General features: G+C 47.0%; 1 protein-coding gene across 1 annotated transcript in view; it reads right to left on the reverse strand.

The window, feature by feature from the left end:
• Nucleotides 1-6277: 6277 nt before the first annotated feature.
• The window catches only part of LOC122544327 (AP-1 complex subunit sigma-1A), a 39293-nt gene continuing 28039 nt past the window's right edge, over nt 6278-17531 (reverse strand). The window contains exons 2-5 of the mRNA XM_087982714.1: nt 16874-17052; nt 11262-11370; nt 7716-7853; nt 6278-6375 (exon numbers count right to left, since the gene is read on the reverse strand). Of these exons, the coding sequence (XP_087838840.1) occupies nt 6328-6375; nt 7716-7853; nt 11262-11370; nt 16874-17052 (474 nt within the window). The 3' untranslated portion in view covers nt 6278-6327. The remainder of the gene's footprint in view (nt 6376-7715; nt 7854-11261; nt 11371-16873; nt 17053-17531) is intronic.

The following is a 17531-nucleotide window of genomic DNA, read 5'->3' on the forward strand; positions in this document are numbered from 1 at the left end:
AGAATCCCTCCCAGGCCCACCCGTGGAACCCTGCATTTCCCCATGGCTAGCCCACCTAGCCTGCATGGCCCTGGACACTATGGGGAATTTAGTGTGGCCAATCCACCCTAACCCGCACATCTGTGGACTGCGGGAGGAAATTGAAGGACCCAGAGAAAACCCACACAGACACATGGAGAATGTGCAAACTCCATGCAGTTGCCAGAAAGTGGAATCAAACCAGAGCCCCTCGCACTGTGAAGCAGCAATGCCACCACGGATCACAGGAATTTCCTGATGAATGAAAGAGTGTCAGGAATCGTTGGACATTGACTATGAAATGGAGCATGCAATTAGTATCTGGGCTGGTTTATGGAAAGCAACAGAAGTGGAGAGGTTTAGAGAAGGTACTCCAGGAATCCAAGCAGCTAAAGGCATGGTGACCAATGGGTAGTTGGGAATTGAAAGATTAAGAGGCTTGGTTTGAGAGAGAGTTTTATCATTGAGACTTTTTTGGACCAGGTGTAGACCAGTATGTAAAGGACTGATAGGACTGGCAATTCTTTCTCATTCATTGTCATGGGAAGTGGGCACTGCGGGCTGGGCCCAGTATTTATTGTGTCTTTTTAATTGCTCCTTGCGAAGGTGGGGGTGAGCTGCCTTCTTGACCCACTGCAGTCTGTGTGGTGTAGGGACACCCACACAGGGCCATTAGGGAGGGTGTGCCAGGATTTTGACTAAGCGACTCCAAAGGAAAAATTATTTCCAAATCAGGATGGTGAATCGCTCAGAGGGGAAATTATAAGGGGGCAGTGTTGGATGTATCTGATGCTTGTGGTCATGGGTTTGGAAGGGGTGGTTAGAGGAGGTGCTTCCATAGTATGCAGAACACATAGTCCAACCATTCCCATATTCCAATGACCCAAAAAGACACAGGTCATTTGATTTTGCATAAAGCAGGCACAACTTCCTCTTATCCTTCCTGGGCAAGTTTTGATCTCCATTCTGCGATTTCTCTGCCCTGACGGGCATTTGACTCTATCAGGGATTATGAAAGGCCACCGAAACACAAATTGGCTAGCCCACATAAACAGGCCCACCCATTGAATGTGTGCAGGCTAGCAACTCAGCTAGTCCCACTCCCTTATCCTTTCCCCAAGATCTAGAACATTTCCTCTCTTTGCTTGTGAATCCTTTGGGAAGATACTGTTTAACCTCCACCATGCTCTCAGGCAATGACTTCCAGATGCTGACTACACTCCGTGTGAAATAAAGTTTTTGCCCTCCTGCTGCCTTTGGCTTTTGTTGCTGAATCAACCCCCTTTGGTTTTTAGTCTTTCCACAGATGGAAACAATTTACTCCTTCTTGACTCTGTGCACAGCCTTCGTGCTTTTGAACAAGTCTCCGTTCTGCCCTCAATGATGAACAATGCCTTCCTAATCTATCCCTTCAACGGGAGAGTTTCATACCTGGAAATGTTCTCATAACCAAGGTCTATCCCTTCCCAAAAGCTATCATGCCCCTCCCTAAACTGCAGGCTCAGAATCCCAGTGCTACATGGCCATTGAGGCAGAGCCCGTCCATTATTCAGATTCTTCGCAACTTCCTTTAGAAATCTTCCCTCAGTGTTTACAAAAGAGTTGGAATCCACACATCCAAACAACCACAATTTCAACAGCCCATAGATTTTCTATTTTGGAAACAGCCAGACATTTGGCATAACCACAAATGGCTAAATATGTTGCCGTGAAGCAGGGCTTAAAGACAGGCATCTTCCTAACATGTACTGCAAATATTATCCTTCTGTCATTTTATCTATATGGTAGCATGAAGCTACATTGATAAATTATCCCTTTACAGTCACGCACTGATGGGACATTTATCATGAGACATAGAGAGAGGACTCCAATGGCCTTCTTCCACTAGCGCTGCTTTTTCACTGCTACTGTGAACAGTCACCTTCAACAGTGTAGCACTCACTCCTTACACCACAGAGTTTCAGTCTGTACTGAAGTGGGACTCGAGACCCACCATCTTCTGAGGTAAAGGGGGACTTCCAAACAGATCTTTACCTGACTTTGCACCAGCCCTGAGTGGACACAGTATATGACCAGACAGTGCACAGAAGGCTTTAATCACAGTTTATGAGTAGAGGGAAATTTACTCTGTACCTAACAGTGGATTGTACCTGTTGGATGGGGTCAGTGTAGAGTAAGTCTTACTCTGTATCTAACCCTGTACTCTCCCTGTCCTGGCAGTGTTTAATGAGGACAGTGTGAGATGACAATATAAGTCTCACATCACTAATCTATTGGGTTTGGCAGAGACAATCGAAAGTCGAAATGATGATTGCTAAATGCAAAATAAAAGCTTTTGATACGTGTAATGCAGCTGTTTAATGTTCAATAAATAGAAACTCAAATTTCACAGATTTACATGATCTTTTCACTCACAAAAATAAACATTCAAAATTCTGTTTAGACAGGGACAGGGTGTGAATTCAGGTGAAGTCTTACATCATTCTGGCTGTGAGAGAGCGAGCAATAGTTAAAAACACACACTGCCCATGGCCCAGCCTGCTTTCTCCACTTGGATCATTTGCAGAATTACCCAGCCAGAGGCCTTTTGTTAAACACACTTGGTACACGCTCAGAGGCTCTGAAACCATTCCAATAGTGCAGTGACCAAACTTGGATGCAAAACTCCAGCTGGGGACTCTAATTAATAAAGAGTTAATGATATCTTTTATCATTGCCATTTACACTTGCACACCATAAGTATCAACCCGATGACAACACTTAAAAGACATTTGGATGGGTATAAGGGTAGAAGAGGTTTAGAGGGATATGGGCCAAACACAGGCAAATGGGACTAGTTCAGTTTAGGAAAGCAGGTTGGCATGGACCTTCCTGAACTGCAGGACCCAGAATCCAGTATTACACAGCCATGAGGCAGAACAAGCCAGGGCAACTGTGCCAAGACCATGCATGTTGAGAATGCTAGCAATCGATGGATAACACCCCATGGGAGAACTGTTCAAACCCTAGTGTTGCAGCTAATGGAATCTTAAGTGCCCAACTAAAACAAAACTCTGGAATTCAAATGGAATAGTGAACCAAAACTGACCGCTCTTACCTCGTCTGGCCCACACGTGAGAACCATATCCTCACAACTAATGGGGCTGACTCTTTACCCTCAGTTCAAGGGACAATTAGGGATGGACACTAAAGATTTAGAACTGTAGGTCCCCAAAATGGGGGTGGGGGGTGGGTATTGAAAAAAAAATTGCACTAATCTCCCTTGTATTGGAATCCCATCAGAAGATGAGCATGTAGATGGGTCACTGTGAGCACACGCGCTGAGTTAATAATGTGCCTGGGAATGTTCCCTGGTGTTTGCTCGAAGAAAGTAGACTAGGGCTTCCAATCTTATTCATTGTATTAAATGAGGGTCTTTTGCAGGCAAACTTTCATAATTTTATGCTGAATGCTGCTGGTCTGTTTTCACCCGAATCATAGAATCCCCTACAGCGTGGAAGCAGGCCATTCACAACCCATTGAGTCCAGACCGATCTTCTGAAAAATATCCCACCCAGACCCACCCCCTACTGAATTCCTGCATTTCCCTCAGCTAACCCACCTAGCCTGCAAATCCCTGGACACTACGGGACAATTTAGCAAAGCCAATCCACCTAATTTGCACATCTTTGGACGAGAGGAGGAAACCCACACAGACAATGGGAGAATGTGCGAACTCCACGCAGACAGTTGCCCGAGGGTGGAATCAAACCCGGCTCCCTGGCATTAAGAAGCAGTGCTAACCACTGAGCCACCGTGCCCCCCCACCAAAGTCTTGAAATCACGTTAAAGTTTCCAGCAAAAAAAATCAAACAAAGTTGGAAAATTCTTTGGGAAATCTCGTCATAAGAGTTCCATTCTTCCCCAAAATTTGGCGCAAAGTGGCATTTCTGATTTTATTAAATGCCCCTCCCTTCCAAAATAGATACGATTGAACAATATCGGCGCATCAGAAACAGGAGAAATGACCAACTTTTAAAAGAGAAACAAACAAATAGGCTCTAGTTGCATGCATGCTGAGTGATCACTCTCACTAAGCCTTGAAGGAGATCATTCAGCCTGGCTTTGGCTTTGAGTAACATTTCCCCAGTTGGAATTGGAGCTGTGTCCCTACCCCTGTGGTCAGTTTCACCTTAGCTTGAGTCCCAAGAGCGCTGGTTACGGTATCACCACAAGGAGGCAATACTGAGTGGTGTTTAAATCACTGGAACCAGCAAACCAGAATCCCACATCATGGTCGAAAGGCAGAATTCAATCCGATTAGATTAGATTAGATTAGATTCCCTACAGTGTGGAAACAGGCCTTTCAGCCCAACAATTCCAGCCGACCCTCTGAAGAGTAATCCACCCAGTCCCATTTCCCTCTGACTAATGCACCTAACACTATGGGCAATTTAGCACAGCCAGTTCACCTAACCTGCACATCTTTGGACTGTGGGAGGAAACCCACACAGACTCAGGGAGAATGTGCAAACTCCACACAGATAGTCGCCTGAGGCTAGAATGGAACCTAGGACCCTGGTGCTGTGAGGCAGCAGTGCTAACCACTGAGCTACCGCACCGCCCTAAAGCCTGGTGTTAAGATGACCGCTACCAGAAAAGTCCATCCTGTTCACTAATGTCCTTCAGGGTGGGAAATCTGCTGTCCTTACCTGGCCTGCCCTCCAGACACAAAGCAATGGCGGTGACTCTGAATTGCCCTCTGGTGCAATTAGGGATGGGCATTCTCAGCCTAAGAATGAATATATTTCTTATGCAAAAATTCAGGGTAGTGGGTGCAGGGGCAGGGGGTCCGGTGATATAGTTGCCACAGCCAGGGGAAGACGTGCCCCAGGGGACAGGCAAGGTAGAAACCAGTCACGCTGAGCGAGGAGGCGCATAGGGCAACGGACAGGTAGGCACCTTCGCTCAGCTCCAGGACTACAAGGTTGGAATGATGCAAAAGGGGACCAACTAGGCTATCCTATCCCTCCCTCAGCCTGATATCTGCACACATCCCCCACCACTCCGCTATGGCGACACCCCTCCCCCAAACAGTTGCACGCATAAACAGCTGCCAGCCCACGTCGCCATGGGAAATAACATTACATGGCAAAAACAAAACACCACTGATTCATCCAAATCCCTTGCCCCCTAGTGACTAGGTGTAAAGCAACATGAAAGCCCCCAGCTCTGTTGAAATGCTCAATGACGGTAAACTCAGTCAGAACGCAGAGACGGTTCACCCTCATCCTTTCAAGGCAGCAAGACCAAACCCCTTTAGAGAGTACAAGAGTACAATCAGGATTGCCAGTATCTCAGCAGTCAGTGAGGCGAGGATTGGAGGACGGGCAGGGGGTTGGCGTGATAGCTCCATGGGGAAGACCAATTAGATGCCAGCCTCGCTGCCCATTCACAACTCTTGATCATTGCATTACAGCTTCCTTCCAATACCCATGTCAAGGCGCAAAACATCCAACCAAAAGATCTCCCATCTATTATCAATGGGGTTGCATGTTTTGCCAACTTCCGCTTTCTTGGACATCAATGCAGTTGCAGACTCCCCTCAGCAGGTGGCACTAACTGCAGAAGGTGTCCACTTGCCTGGTGAAGAAAGGCCCATGGGTGACCTTCTTAGATAGAGGGGGGGGACAGATCTCGATCATCACGAAGGGTTGGAAACATCCAACCAGGGGAGCAGACTTGGCCAAGATGGCAGGCACAAAACTCATCGCTGCCACGGCCAGACCCTAAGTGTCCCCTCTGACCCCAACAACAATGCACAAGGGAACAGGAGGAGAGGCATCTCCTGCTCAAAGTCCTTCCATTCACATGGGTAAGACCACTGGGCAAGGAGGAGAAAGTCTTGCCTACTTATCGAGAAATGAAGACTGTAGCCCCAAGTTGACGCCAGTCCACCTCCCAGCGAAGGCTCCAGTCAAGATTCTCTACCCTCGTCCCCATTATTGCCAGCTCTTTCCTTCCATCCGGCCCAGTTCAGCACTCAGCATTGCTCGAGAGTCAAAATGCGTGCTGCTCCACTCCTCAAAGCCCGCGGGTTGGACATGAGGAAAGTCGATTCTTATCTTCAGACAGGGACTCGACAGAATCAACACAGCAAATTTGTTGTTGAAAATTTTGGTCCTGATCACAACCCCCTTTCCCACCCCACCCTCCCCCAATCAACCAAAATACCCCCCACCAACTCCCCCCCCCCTCACTCCCACCCCACCCCACCCCACCCCCAACACACACACATTTTCAATGTAGCCGTATGTCAGGCGTGTACGGCTATGCCAGGCCCATTTCTTCAAGGACGCTGCGTGGAGACTCATCGTCCTGTAAAGGGGCAACAAAATCTTGTGTCAATGTCAATATTGCAGTGAAGCTAACAGAATTGCACAAATAAAGGGTTTAAGGTCTTCACTCATCTACAGCCGGGGGCATTGCCTCTGGATTATTAATTCAGAGGCCCAAGCTAATGGCCGTTAGACAGGTTTGAATCCATCACAGAAGTCAATGCAGCTTAAATTCAATTAATAAACTGAAATTTGGCTTGAAGGTAAAGACAGAGAATGGTGGTATAGGATCATTGTTCAAACTGCAGACTCATGACCAGCGACGTGCAATTGAAGTAAATAATTTGGAGGAGAGTTTAGGAGGTATACTTGTGGATGACACCATGATTGGTGGTGCAGTGAAGGTGGTTATCTGGGAATACAGTGAGATCTTGATCAACTGGGTCAGTGGGCCAAGGTCTGGCAGATGGAGTCAGGAGGTGAGTTACTTACTCCAGCTTCTGACCTGCTCCTGTAGCCACAGCACTTGTGCTTCTATGTGACTGGCCTGGTTCAGGTTCTGTCACCTCCAGGAAGTTGACAGCATTGGAAATAAATTTCACAAGATTCCCTGTCTGAAAATTCTCACCCTGCCCTCCAGGATTTGGAATAGTGCACCTATCAGAGATTGGGAAATGGTGGGGTAATGGATTAAATGACAGAGGGATGTGGGATCATAGAATCTCTAGAGTGCAATAAAGGTCATTCAGCCAATTGAATCTGCACTGACTCTCTAAAGAGCAACCCCCTATCCTATCTCGGGAACTCCAGATTTCCCACGGCCAACCCACCCTAACCCACACATCTTTGTGACTGTGGGAGGAAACTGGAGCACACAGAGGAAATCCACGCAGACATGAGGAGAACGTGCAAAGGCTGCACAGTCACCCGAGGCTGGAATCGAGCCAGTGTCACGGCGCCGTGAGGTAGCAATGCTTACCACTGAGACACTGTGCCACCCCTAAATCCCACCCGGGATATTGCTTCTGCCAAAGAGCTAGCACAGGCATGGTAGGCTGAAAGGCCTCCATCTCTGTAACCAGTGGTTATGACCACTTCTCCTGTAACTACAGCCACAGTTTGAGCTTTCGAGTCTGCTTTCAATCATGCCTCTCCCAGAATAGCAGATTATTACGGGGGCGTGTAAGTAAATATTTTCGATGAGTAAGGCATCACAGCTGTGTGGGGCGAGGGATTAGTTTTCCTGTCAGTTCTGTGTGCTACACATATGGACCAGCTGCTGAACGACACTCTGAGGGTTACATAGGGAGACTGAACTCCCCTGCACAGCGGCCAGGTACCCACAGTGCAGCACCACAAGAGGTCCAATTGCCCACCTACCTCCTGCATGAGGTCCGCCTGCTCGATGGCCTTCAGCACGTTTTTCTTCGATGTGTCCTGGATCTCACCTCCCATCAGAAACTCGTCCAGGATGAAATAGGCCTTCTCGAAGTTGAAGATGATATCCAGTTCACAGACCTTCAAGCAGACAGGAATTAGCAGCACCACGATGTTCGCCCTTCCCCACCTCCCCATTTCCCCTGCAAGGTTCCTCCCTTAGAATCACTAAGTGTGGAAGCAGGCCATTCGGCCCATTGAGTCCGCACCAACCCTCCGAACAGAATCCCACCCAGACCCATCCCCGTATCCCAGCCCCTCTCCCATGGCTAACCCACCTAGCCTGCACAGCCCTGGGCACTGTGGGGCAATTTAGCATGGCCAATCCATCCTAACCTGCACATCTTTGGACTGCGGGAGGAAATCGGAGCACCCGCAGGAAACCCACGCAGACACAGAGACAGAGACAATGTACAAACTCCACACAGACAGTTGCCAGAGTGTGATATTGAACCTAGGTCCCTGGCACTGAGAGGCAGCAGTGCTAACCATTGTGCCACCTTGCTGCTCCTGTACTCCCTCAATAATCACAAGCTGGTTCCCCAGCTTCCCCTATTGACTAAGTGCTTCAAGGCATGGTTGTGTGATAGAGAGCCATGCTCATCCCAAGATCTGTACAGGGACTGAAACCTTGGCCTCCATTAGTGTAATTTACTGAATGTAATATTCTTTTTATTCCCCTGGAAATTAATTGAAGTTAGGGTGCAATTTACAATGGAACTTAGGAGTGGGAGCAGATGATTTGGCTCTTCAAACCTGCAACACCATTCAATAAAATTGTGACTGAAGTGATTATGTTCTGTGTACCACTTTGCTGTCGACACCACCACCCCCAACAGCCCTGTCTATCGGAGTCAGCCTGGAATAAATTCATAGACCTAGTCTCCATTATCATCTGGGGGAAGACAATTTCACACTTGCAAGTCCTCAGAGAAAACAATTCCCCTTGCTCCTTTCAAAAACAAAAGACAACCCATCCTTAACCTAGCCTCCTAGTTTAAGTCTCCCCGCCAAGTGGAAACACCCTCCTGGAAGCATCTGCTGACTTGTCAAAACCTTAGATATCGAATTAGACCATTCGGCCCATTGGGTTGACTCTGCCATTCGATCGTGGTTGATATGTTTCTCAACCCCATTCTCCTGCCTTCTCGCTGTAACCCTTGATCCCCCTCACTAATCAGGAACCTCTCTCTCTCTCTCTCTCTCTGTCTTAAACACCACTCAATGACTTGTCCTCCACAGCCCTTTGCGGTAATGAGTTCCACAGAGTCACCACCCTCTGGCTGAAGAAATTCCTCCTCATCTCAGTCCATCCCTTCACCCTGAGGCTGTGCCCTTGGCTCCTAGTCTCACCTACTAGTTGAAGCATCTTTGCCACATCCACTCTATCCAGGCCTCTCCGTATCCTATAAGTTTCAATCAGATGCCCCCTACCCCATCCTTCTAAACTCCATCGAGCACAGACCCAGAGTCCTCAACCGCTCCCCATATGACATGCCCTTTATCCCCGGAATCATTCTTGTAAACCCTGTCTGGACCCCCCTCCCAAGACCCATACACCCTTCCTTAGATACGGGGCTCAAAATGCTCATAGTATTCCCGCTCCTGCCAGAAAACTGTTCAATGAGCCATTGGTCTCTGGGACAAGTACAGGGCAGTTCAGTGGCTCAGAGGTTAGCACTGCTGCCTCACCACGCCAGAGACGCAGGTTCAATTCCAGTCTTGGGCTACCTATGTCGAGTATATCCATTCTCCCTGTGTCTGTATGGGTTGCCGTCAGGTGCACCAGTTTCCTCCCGGAGCCCCTTAGTGCCCAGGGATGCGTAGGTTATGTGGATTCGCCACCACCAATACAGAGTTACAGGGATGGGGTGGGACTGGGTTGGACATTCTGCTGCGGGGTTGGTGTGGACTTGATAGGCCAAATGGCCCACTTCTACATTGTAGGGGAGAAACACCTCTTCACTTCCAGCATTACAACATCCTCTGAATCGAGGAACAGAAAAGGTGGTCCAACAACACCATCCTCTCCCAAACTGTTCTTTAAAAATTAATTTATTGCTGGTCACTAATTGCCCATTGAGAAGGTGGTGGTGATCTGCCTTCTTGGACCGCTGTGGATTGACCCATAATGCCCTTAGAGAGGGAATGCCAGAATTTTGACCCAGCGACACTGAAGGAACGGCCAATATATTTCCAAGTCTGGATGGCAAGCCACTTGAAGGAAACCTTGCCTGTGGTATTGCTCCCTTGTACCTACTGCCATGACCTTCTAGATGGAAGTGTTTGTGGATTTGGAAGATGCCGTCTCAGCAGCTTGTAGATGGTACACACTGCTGCTACTGAGCGTCGGTGGTGGAGGGAATGGAAGTTTGTGGATGTGGTGCCAGTCAAGCAGGGAGCTGCTTTGTCCCTGGATGGTGTCAAGCTTTTTGTGCTATTGGAGCTGCCCCCATCCAGGGCAAGTGGGGAGTACTGACTCACACTTCTGACTTGTGCCTTGTCGATGGTGGAGTCAAAAGAAGAACAATACAGCACAGGTACAGGCCCTTCAGCACTCTAAGCCTGCGCCATCATGTTTTGCCCTTCCATGCTAAAACTGTCTTCACTTACAGAATCTGTATCCCTCTTTTCCCTTCCGATTCATGTATTCGTCCAGGTGCTTCTTGAATGCTGTTGTTGTCTCTGTTTCCACTAATTCCTCTGACAACGTGCTTCAGACACTCATCACTCTGAAAAATGTGGCTTGCACATATCTTTTACGCATCCTCCCTCCGCACCTTGAACTCGTATCTCTGAATAACTGACCCCTCCACCCTCATACTTTCCACTCTATCCACACCATTCACAATCTTACAAACGTCTATCAAATCGTCCCTCAACCTCCAGCATTCCAGTGAAAACAAACCCAGTCTATCCAACCTTTCTTTGTAGCTAACATCCCCCATACCGGGCAACAGCCTGGTTAAACTTCTTCTGTACCCTCTCCAAAGCATCCATATCCTTCTGGTAGTGTGGTGTCCAGAACTATATGCAATATTCCCCTTGCTGAGTCAGGAGATGAATTAGTCACTGCAGGATTCCTAACCTCTGACCTGCTCTTGTAGCCGAATATTTAAATAACAAGTTAAAAGGAAGCCAGGGCGCTCTGCTATCCAATAAACCAGGACCGTAGTCACATACCACATGTAATATACACCCCACCATCTGGAGAATTATTTTTGGTGGGGAAAAGTACCATATTATATTAAGATAATTAAAGTTGGAATATTTGTATGAATCTCAGGGTCACTCTCGATCAGCAAGAGACTGGAACGAAGGGCTCTGGTAAAAGGTCAATGACTTGGAACGTCAAGCCTGTTCTCTTCACACACACACACATTGTCTGAATGCTTCCAACGAGTACAGTTTTAATCCCTCTAATTTATTCTCTGTGATCTCCACCGCGACACTCCACATGACTCTGTACGGAGGGGCAGGGTCACTTACGCTTCCAAAGTATTTGTCCAATAACTCAACGTAACGGTGGATGAGCTCTAGTGTCAGCAGTTCATTGTCTTGGTCCTCAATGGCACAGCAGAAGTAAAGGCTGGCATACCTGTGAGGGAGAGACAAAGAGGCACCATTTCACTTCCAACACTTATGGCAACTGTATAACAATTGCTTCTTGCGCAGGCAGGTCCTTACAACATTCAGGTTTCCACACACTCAGTAACTCTGGGCGCACATAACGCATTGCCAAATACAATGCACACCGGATGTTCACAACATTGTGGTCAGACCATCTCCATTCCCATCTGTTCCTATCATATTGTGGAATGTGGGTGTCGTCAGAAAGGGCCAGCATCTATTGATTGCCCTTCATTGCTCCTTGAACTGAGGGGCACGCTCAAAGGGCAGTTAAGAGTCAACAGCGTCGCTGTGGGTCTGGAGTCATGTCGGCCAGACCAGGTAAGGACGGCAGATGTTCCTCCCAAGAGGAGGCAAACGGATCTGCTTTTTTCCCCTTTCACCAATAGCTACAAAGTACAGTCCCAGAGAATCTCAGGGCTGCGCTCTCGTTATAGAGGGACAGAGTGGGGGGGGAATGTGGGGGGAGGGGAGAAGGAAGATGGGCGGGAAGAAAAGCTGGTTGTCTGACAGTCAGCATCCAATTGGGCTAGGAGATGGTTCGGTTTCCAGCTCTCAGTCTAATGATTGCAGCGAAGTCAGCCGGTTTGACCTCATAGATTGAGAGTTCTCCGATTGGGGTTGTTAACCTGGTCTAATCAAGGAACCGCTGGCTGACAGATAGAAACAGGAGTCTTCTCTTTGTTGAGAAGGGCACTTGCTTGTCACTGGCCACTCGGGTGTTTCCTTTGTTCCTGGTGGTGGAAAATGAATAGATTTCTGCACTTGTTGTTCTTCACTATGTCCTACACCTGAACACACACATGGGTGCTGGGGAAAAGTAAGTACTACCGCTGTGAGGCGGTGGTGTGGGAGGAGGGGAAAGAAGAATAAAATAAACAGGAGTGTCAGGGGTTGTGTTACAAAAAAACACATATGTTCTCTTCATTCTGAGAGCTGGATCAGTGGGGCAGGATTCTCCATTTTGTGTTTGAGAGGGGACTGACCTCTGAACTGCCTGGATCAAAGAAAGAAAAAACACAGGAGTCTCAGAGGGAGCCAGACCAGCTTCAATTACTATGTATGCGTAAATAAAAGTTGACATGGCAATGGGCTTCTGGGCTCTGTGGAGTTATTTCATATACGATGGTGGCATACACAGAGACGGATGTAGACAGACTTTAATATTGCTGAAGAAAAGACATATTTGTTGAAGTGCTCCTCAGGACAATTCGCATAAATACCAGAAGTATCAATGTATTTATTTTTAGTGTTGATGTAGGAGAGTAAATGGATAGTTTGGCTAATGGTCTCTGATTGGTAGAGCTGCACTAATGGAGAATGCCTCAGTTAAATGACAACTGATAGTTAACTGCCAATTATTGTTTAAAACTTGAACCAAGCAAGTTGACACTGAATGCTCAAGGTCTTGCCCTAAGAAATAAACTGGGGAATGGCTATCACCTATTTTAGAGAGTCAGATTTTACACAGAGGGTGGCTTGAATTAGAATGAACTTCCTGAGGATGCAGTGAATGTGGGGACAGTTACAATGTTTAAAAGACATTTGGATAAGTACATGAATAGGAAAGGTTTGGAGGGATATGGGCCAGGAACAGGCTGGTGGGACTAGTTGCTTGGAATTATGTTTGGCAGGGACTGTTTGGACCAAAAGGTCTGTTTCCGTGTTGTATGACTCAATGACATGATGGCAGCAATCTGTCAATGGCAAACACCACTAGTGTCACATTTTGCTCCAACCTTTGAGATATGAGTTTCAGTGCCAGGTACGTGAGTCCCATATTCCAAGATCTGGCAATGGGATTATTTCAAACAACATGCATCAACAGTTATTCTCAATAAGCAAGGTAATGGCCTTTCCCAACCAGTTTGCAAAATTAACTGTCCAACATGAGTTGCAATTCCCTGACTGGACAACAATTGTGAAATAATCTGAATGCACAAAGAATTGCACTGACTCCAAATTTACAATGGTCAGGCTCACTGTGTTGTGAGTACTGGAAGCCACATAGATAATCGAGTTCTGTTCTTTGCAGCTAAAGCAAAGCATGTAGATTACTGTGACAATGTCGTGGCTGCAACATCTGTATTTTGTCCTTTTTTGCTGAAGAGAGGTTTAAGACAGAAGTAGAGAGCTACCTAGTGAAGGCCAATAAAGTAAACAGCTTGGGAGGGCTGGGTTTTACTTTTACAAAGTTGGAACAATAAAAGCAGCCTGAATGGGTGGGGTTAGGTTCCCATAGATTAATGATTTCTTTTTAAGATAGCTTTCAGCAGTTGCTGTTGGAGTTTCAACAGAGTTGGAAGCTGCAGTTAATGTCTCTGGGCTGCTACTGAATTTTTGCTTGATATTTTCTCTCTCTCTCTCTGCTGCTGGGTTGCGTGTGAGAAAAGTGATTACTTAACTGGCCTTTTTACAAAGGAGTGCGTTTATGGACTGTTAGTATATTTGAACAGTTAAATAGTAACGTTATTGTACCTATTATTCTGTAAAGTTTCCCAACAGAGTTAAGTTATTCCAAGTTCTTCTTTCTTTTGTTGCATTTTAACTGTAGCGTTTAAATACATCATGCTTTGCTTAACAACAAGTCATTTGAACTGCATCAGAAACACAGGCTCTTTACATTTGCCTTCAAAAATAAAAAAAAGTTAGGGTCTAGGCTACCTTCTTAAAATACTTTAAGGGAGTCTGGTCTGGTCCATAACATTACGGTTCAGTCTCTCAATGGTTAGCACTGTTGCCTCACAGTGCGAGGGACCCGGGTTCGATTCCAGCCTTGTGCGACTGTCTGTGTGCAATGTGCACATTCTCCCCCTGTCAACGCCGGTTTCCTCTGGGTACTTCAGGTTCTTCCATACTGGAGAAAGTGAGGACTGCAGATGCTGGAGATCAGAGTAGAGAGTATGGTGCTGGAAAAGCACAGCAGGTCAGGCAGCGTCTGACAAGCAGCAGAAGAATCGACGTTTCGGGCATAAGCCCTTCATCGGGAATGAAGGGCTTACGTTCGAAACATTGATTCTCGAGTTCCTCAGATGCTGCCTGACCTACTGTGCTTTTCCAGCCCCATACTCGCAATTTTCCTCCCACAGGCCAAAGATGGATTGGCCATGCTAAATTGCCCAGTGTTCAGGATGTTTACGTTAGATGCATTAGTTAGGAGAAATGTAGAGTAATAGGGTAGAGGAATGGATCTGGATGGGATAATCTTCGGAGGGTCAGTGTGGAGTTGTTGGGTCAAATGGCCTGTGTCCACACTGTAGAACTTCTATGATTACACTGTGCCCTGTTGCAACTCAACAAAATAGATGATCATCATTCTCAGCTTTATTTCTTAGGCAGTGCCATTACCAGAGTCAAACTACCTGGTTTATAATTTGATTTCAATCCTGGCAGTTAACTGCCAGACATCATCAACTGGGGTCTTCACCATGGCAACACCTCCAATCAGAAGTCCACTTGCCAACCTATCAGCACTTGCCTCTCTTATAGCAAAGGGATAACGGCGACTATAGTGTGAAACCTTTTGCACATTGCCCTGTTGACTGCAAGATGAAGAGCTTCATGAAAATGTTGTAATGCAATGTATTTGGCTGCGCTTGCTTGCACATTACGTTAATGTGTGCCTTTTGCAGATTTTTGGAGAGGTGGGGAGGGGGGTCTGGCGGGGAGAAAGAGGATAGTTTGCAATCTGGGAGAGAACCAGAAGGGAAAGATCGGGCAGGGACAAGAGGGGCACGAGGGAGAAAAAAAACAGAGACAGACACTCTTGTGTAACATCTTGCCCGAATAAGACAACAGCTCCGATGCTGCAGCACTCCCTGGGTTTCACACGGGGAGTGGTGGCCTGGATTATGGCACTCTGGGTGTCTGGAGCAGGACCTGAACCAGTGACATTGAAGTCTGGAGGAGAAGAAGGAGGAAAACCCTACAGGGAGAGGTGACTTTGTTGGAATGGTGCGGGGGAGGTGGCTAGAACATATTTGTGGCTCATGCCGAATTGTTCTCGACTAGCTGAGCAAACACAGCGCTATCACAACTGAAAACAAAACAGCAAACCAAATCAGTCACGGATCGATGATCATGGAACAATTAAGAGACTCTTCTCAGCTCTGCTAAATAATTCCAGTCCTCTTCAAATCCCCAGCTGGGATTTGAAGTGCCGTACGGAGAGAGACAGATTGCAATCTGAAAGTCAATCGTTGGAAAGATGTGGTAAGAGTTTCCTAATTGTTGCACAGCCAGTAAAACCACTTATGGACCCTTCTTATTGAAAACTGGCTTCCTGGTCGGTTTCCAGAACAAGACTGCATTCGTACTTTGTCTTTAGCAGAGCAAGATCCTTCTCGGTAGCAATACCACTTGCTGCATGCCTTCAACAGATCGGCTAGATCCTGTGATCGTTTTCATTTATGGGTGTTGCTGGCTGGCCAGCATTTATTGCCCATCCCTAGCTACCCTTGACTTGCACGGCCATTTCAGAGAGCAATTGAGAATCAACCCTGGTGCTGTGGCTCCAGAGTCACATGTAAGCCAAACCAGGTAAGGATAGCAGATTTCCTTCCCTGAAGAACATCCATGAGCCAGATGGGATTGTCTGACAATCAGCAATGGTTTCATGGTCATCAGTAGGTTCTTAATCCCAGATTTGTGTTTTTTTTTAAAAGTGATTTGAAATTCCATTGTTTGCCGTGTCGGGATTCAAACCCAGATCCCCACAACATCAGCTGAGTTTCTGGATTAAGAGGCTAGTGATAATACCATTAGGGCATAACCTGCCTCTAAATACACTCATTCGCAAGTACATCCCCATTTCTGCACCATCACTTGGTCCTAATCCTGAAATATCCTTCCCACCAGGAGCACCCTCGATGGCCTTACACTGCATGGAGTGCAGCAGTACACCACCATCTTCACAAGGAACAATTATAGACGGGCAATAAATATCACTAAGAGAGTCAAACTGCTCAGTTTACAATTCCTGGCAGTTAACTAACAGACATTATTAACTTGTACATTCTCTGTGGCAACACCTCTAATCAAAAGTCCACCTGCCAACCAATTAGCAGTTGCCTCTCTTACAATATAGACCAGATAGTGACGCTCACATTCCCTGAATGATGGCAAAGCAACAGAATCATAGAATCCATACAGTATGTAAACAGGCCATTTGGACATCCCTGGACACAATGGGCAATTTAGCACTGCCAATTCACCTAACCTGCACATCTAGGGGAGGAAACCCACGCAGACACAGGGGAAAACGTGCAACCTGCACATAGACGGTCAGCTGAGGTTTGAATCGAACCCTGGGTCTCTGGCACTGTGAGGCAGCAGTGCTAACCACTGAGCCACCCCAGGAATAAGAATAGAAGGATATGCTGATAGGACCACTGATAGGACACAGGTGGAGCAGAAACCTGAACAGCCCAGAGTCTGTGCTTTGAAGTGTCCTGCAACAGAAAGTGACCCACCTCTTGTAGACGATTTTCAGGTCCTTCCACTCCAGGAAGCTGCACATCTTGGGCTTGCGCCCCAGTACGATCTGCATCAGCTCCCGGCCCAGTTTCTTCTTCTCCTTCTCAGAGACGGCGGTGTACCATTTCTGCAATCGCAGCTTGCCTTGGCGACTGAACAGCAACATGAAGCGCATCTGTGAACCCAGAGCAGAGCAGGGTGAGCTGGGGAGGCGGCTGACTTTACAATGCTACCGCCTGGGAGTGGTGTCTCTGACACCCCAGAATCACACCCCATCCAAACCAGCCCCACAGCCTCCAGCTGGGGCTAAAACGTACACCTCATCAACTTTTCCAAAGCTTAAAAACAAAACTGGTCATTTATCACATTGGTGAGAGAGGGCTTGCTGTGTACCAATTTGCTGTGGAGCTTCCAACAATGTACCACTCAGAAAACCTTGTCAGTGGTCTTACAACACTTTGAGATGTCCCAAAGGATGTAATGGGCACTTTGTAAATCCAATCTTTTCTCTCTACTTGTTAAACACATCCAGAGCAAAGTCATGAAACCGCAGAATTTGGAGAATCCAGTTGACAAACAACATAAAAACCAAATCAAAATTGGCAAATGTGGCTTCACCATCTCAGTGATAATGTTGATTTCGGCACACATGCG

This window comes from Chiloscyllium plagiosum, unplaced genomic scaffold (assembly GCF_037043375.1).
Source record: "Chiloscyllium plagiosum isolate Xiang-an unplaced genomic scaffold, Cpla_swu_hap1 HiC_scaffold_44, whole genome shotgun sequence".
In the NCBI taxonomy this organism is placed as follows: domain Eukaryota; kingdom Metazoa; phylum Chordata; class Chondrichthyes; order Orectolobiformes; family Hemiscylliidae; genus Chiloscyllium; species Chiloscyllium plagiosum.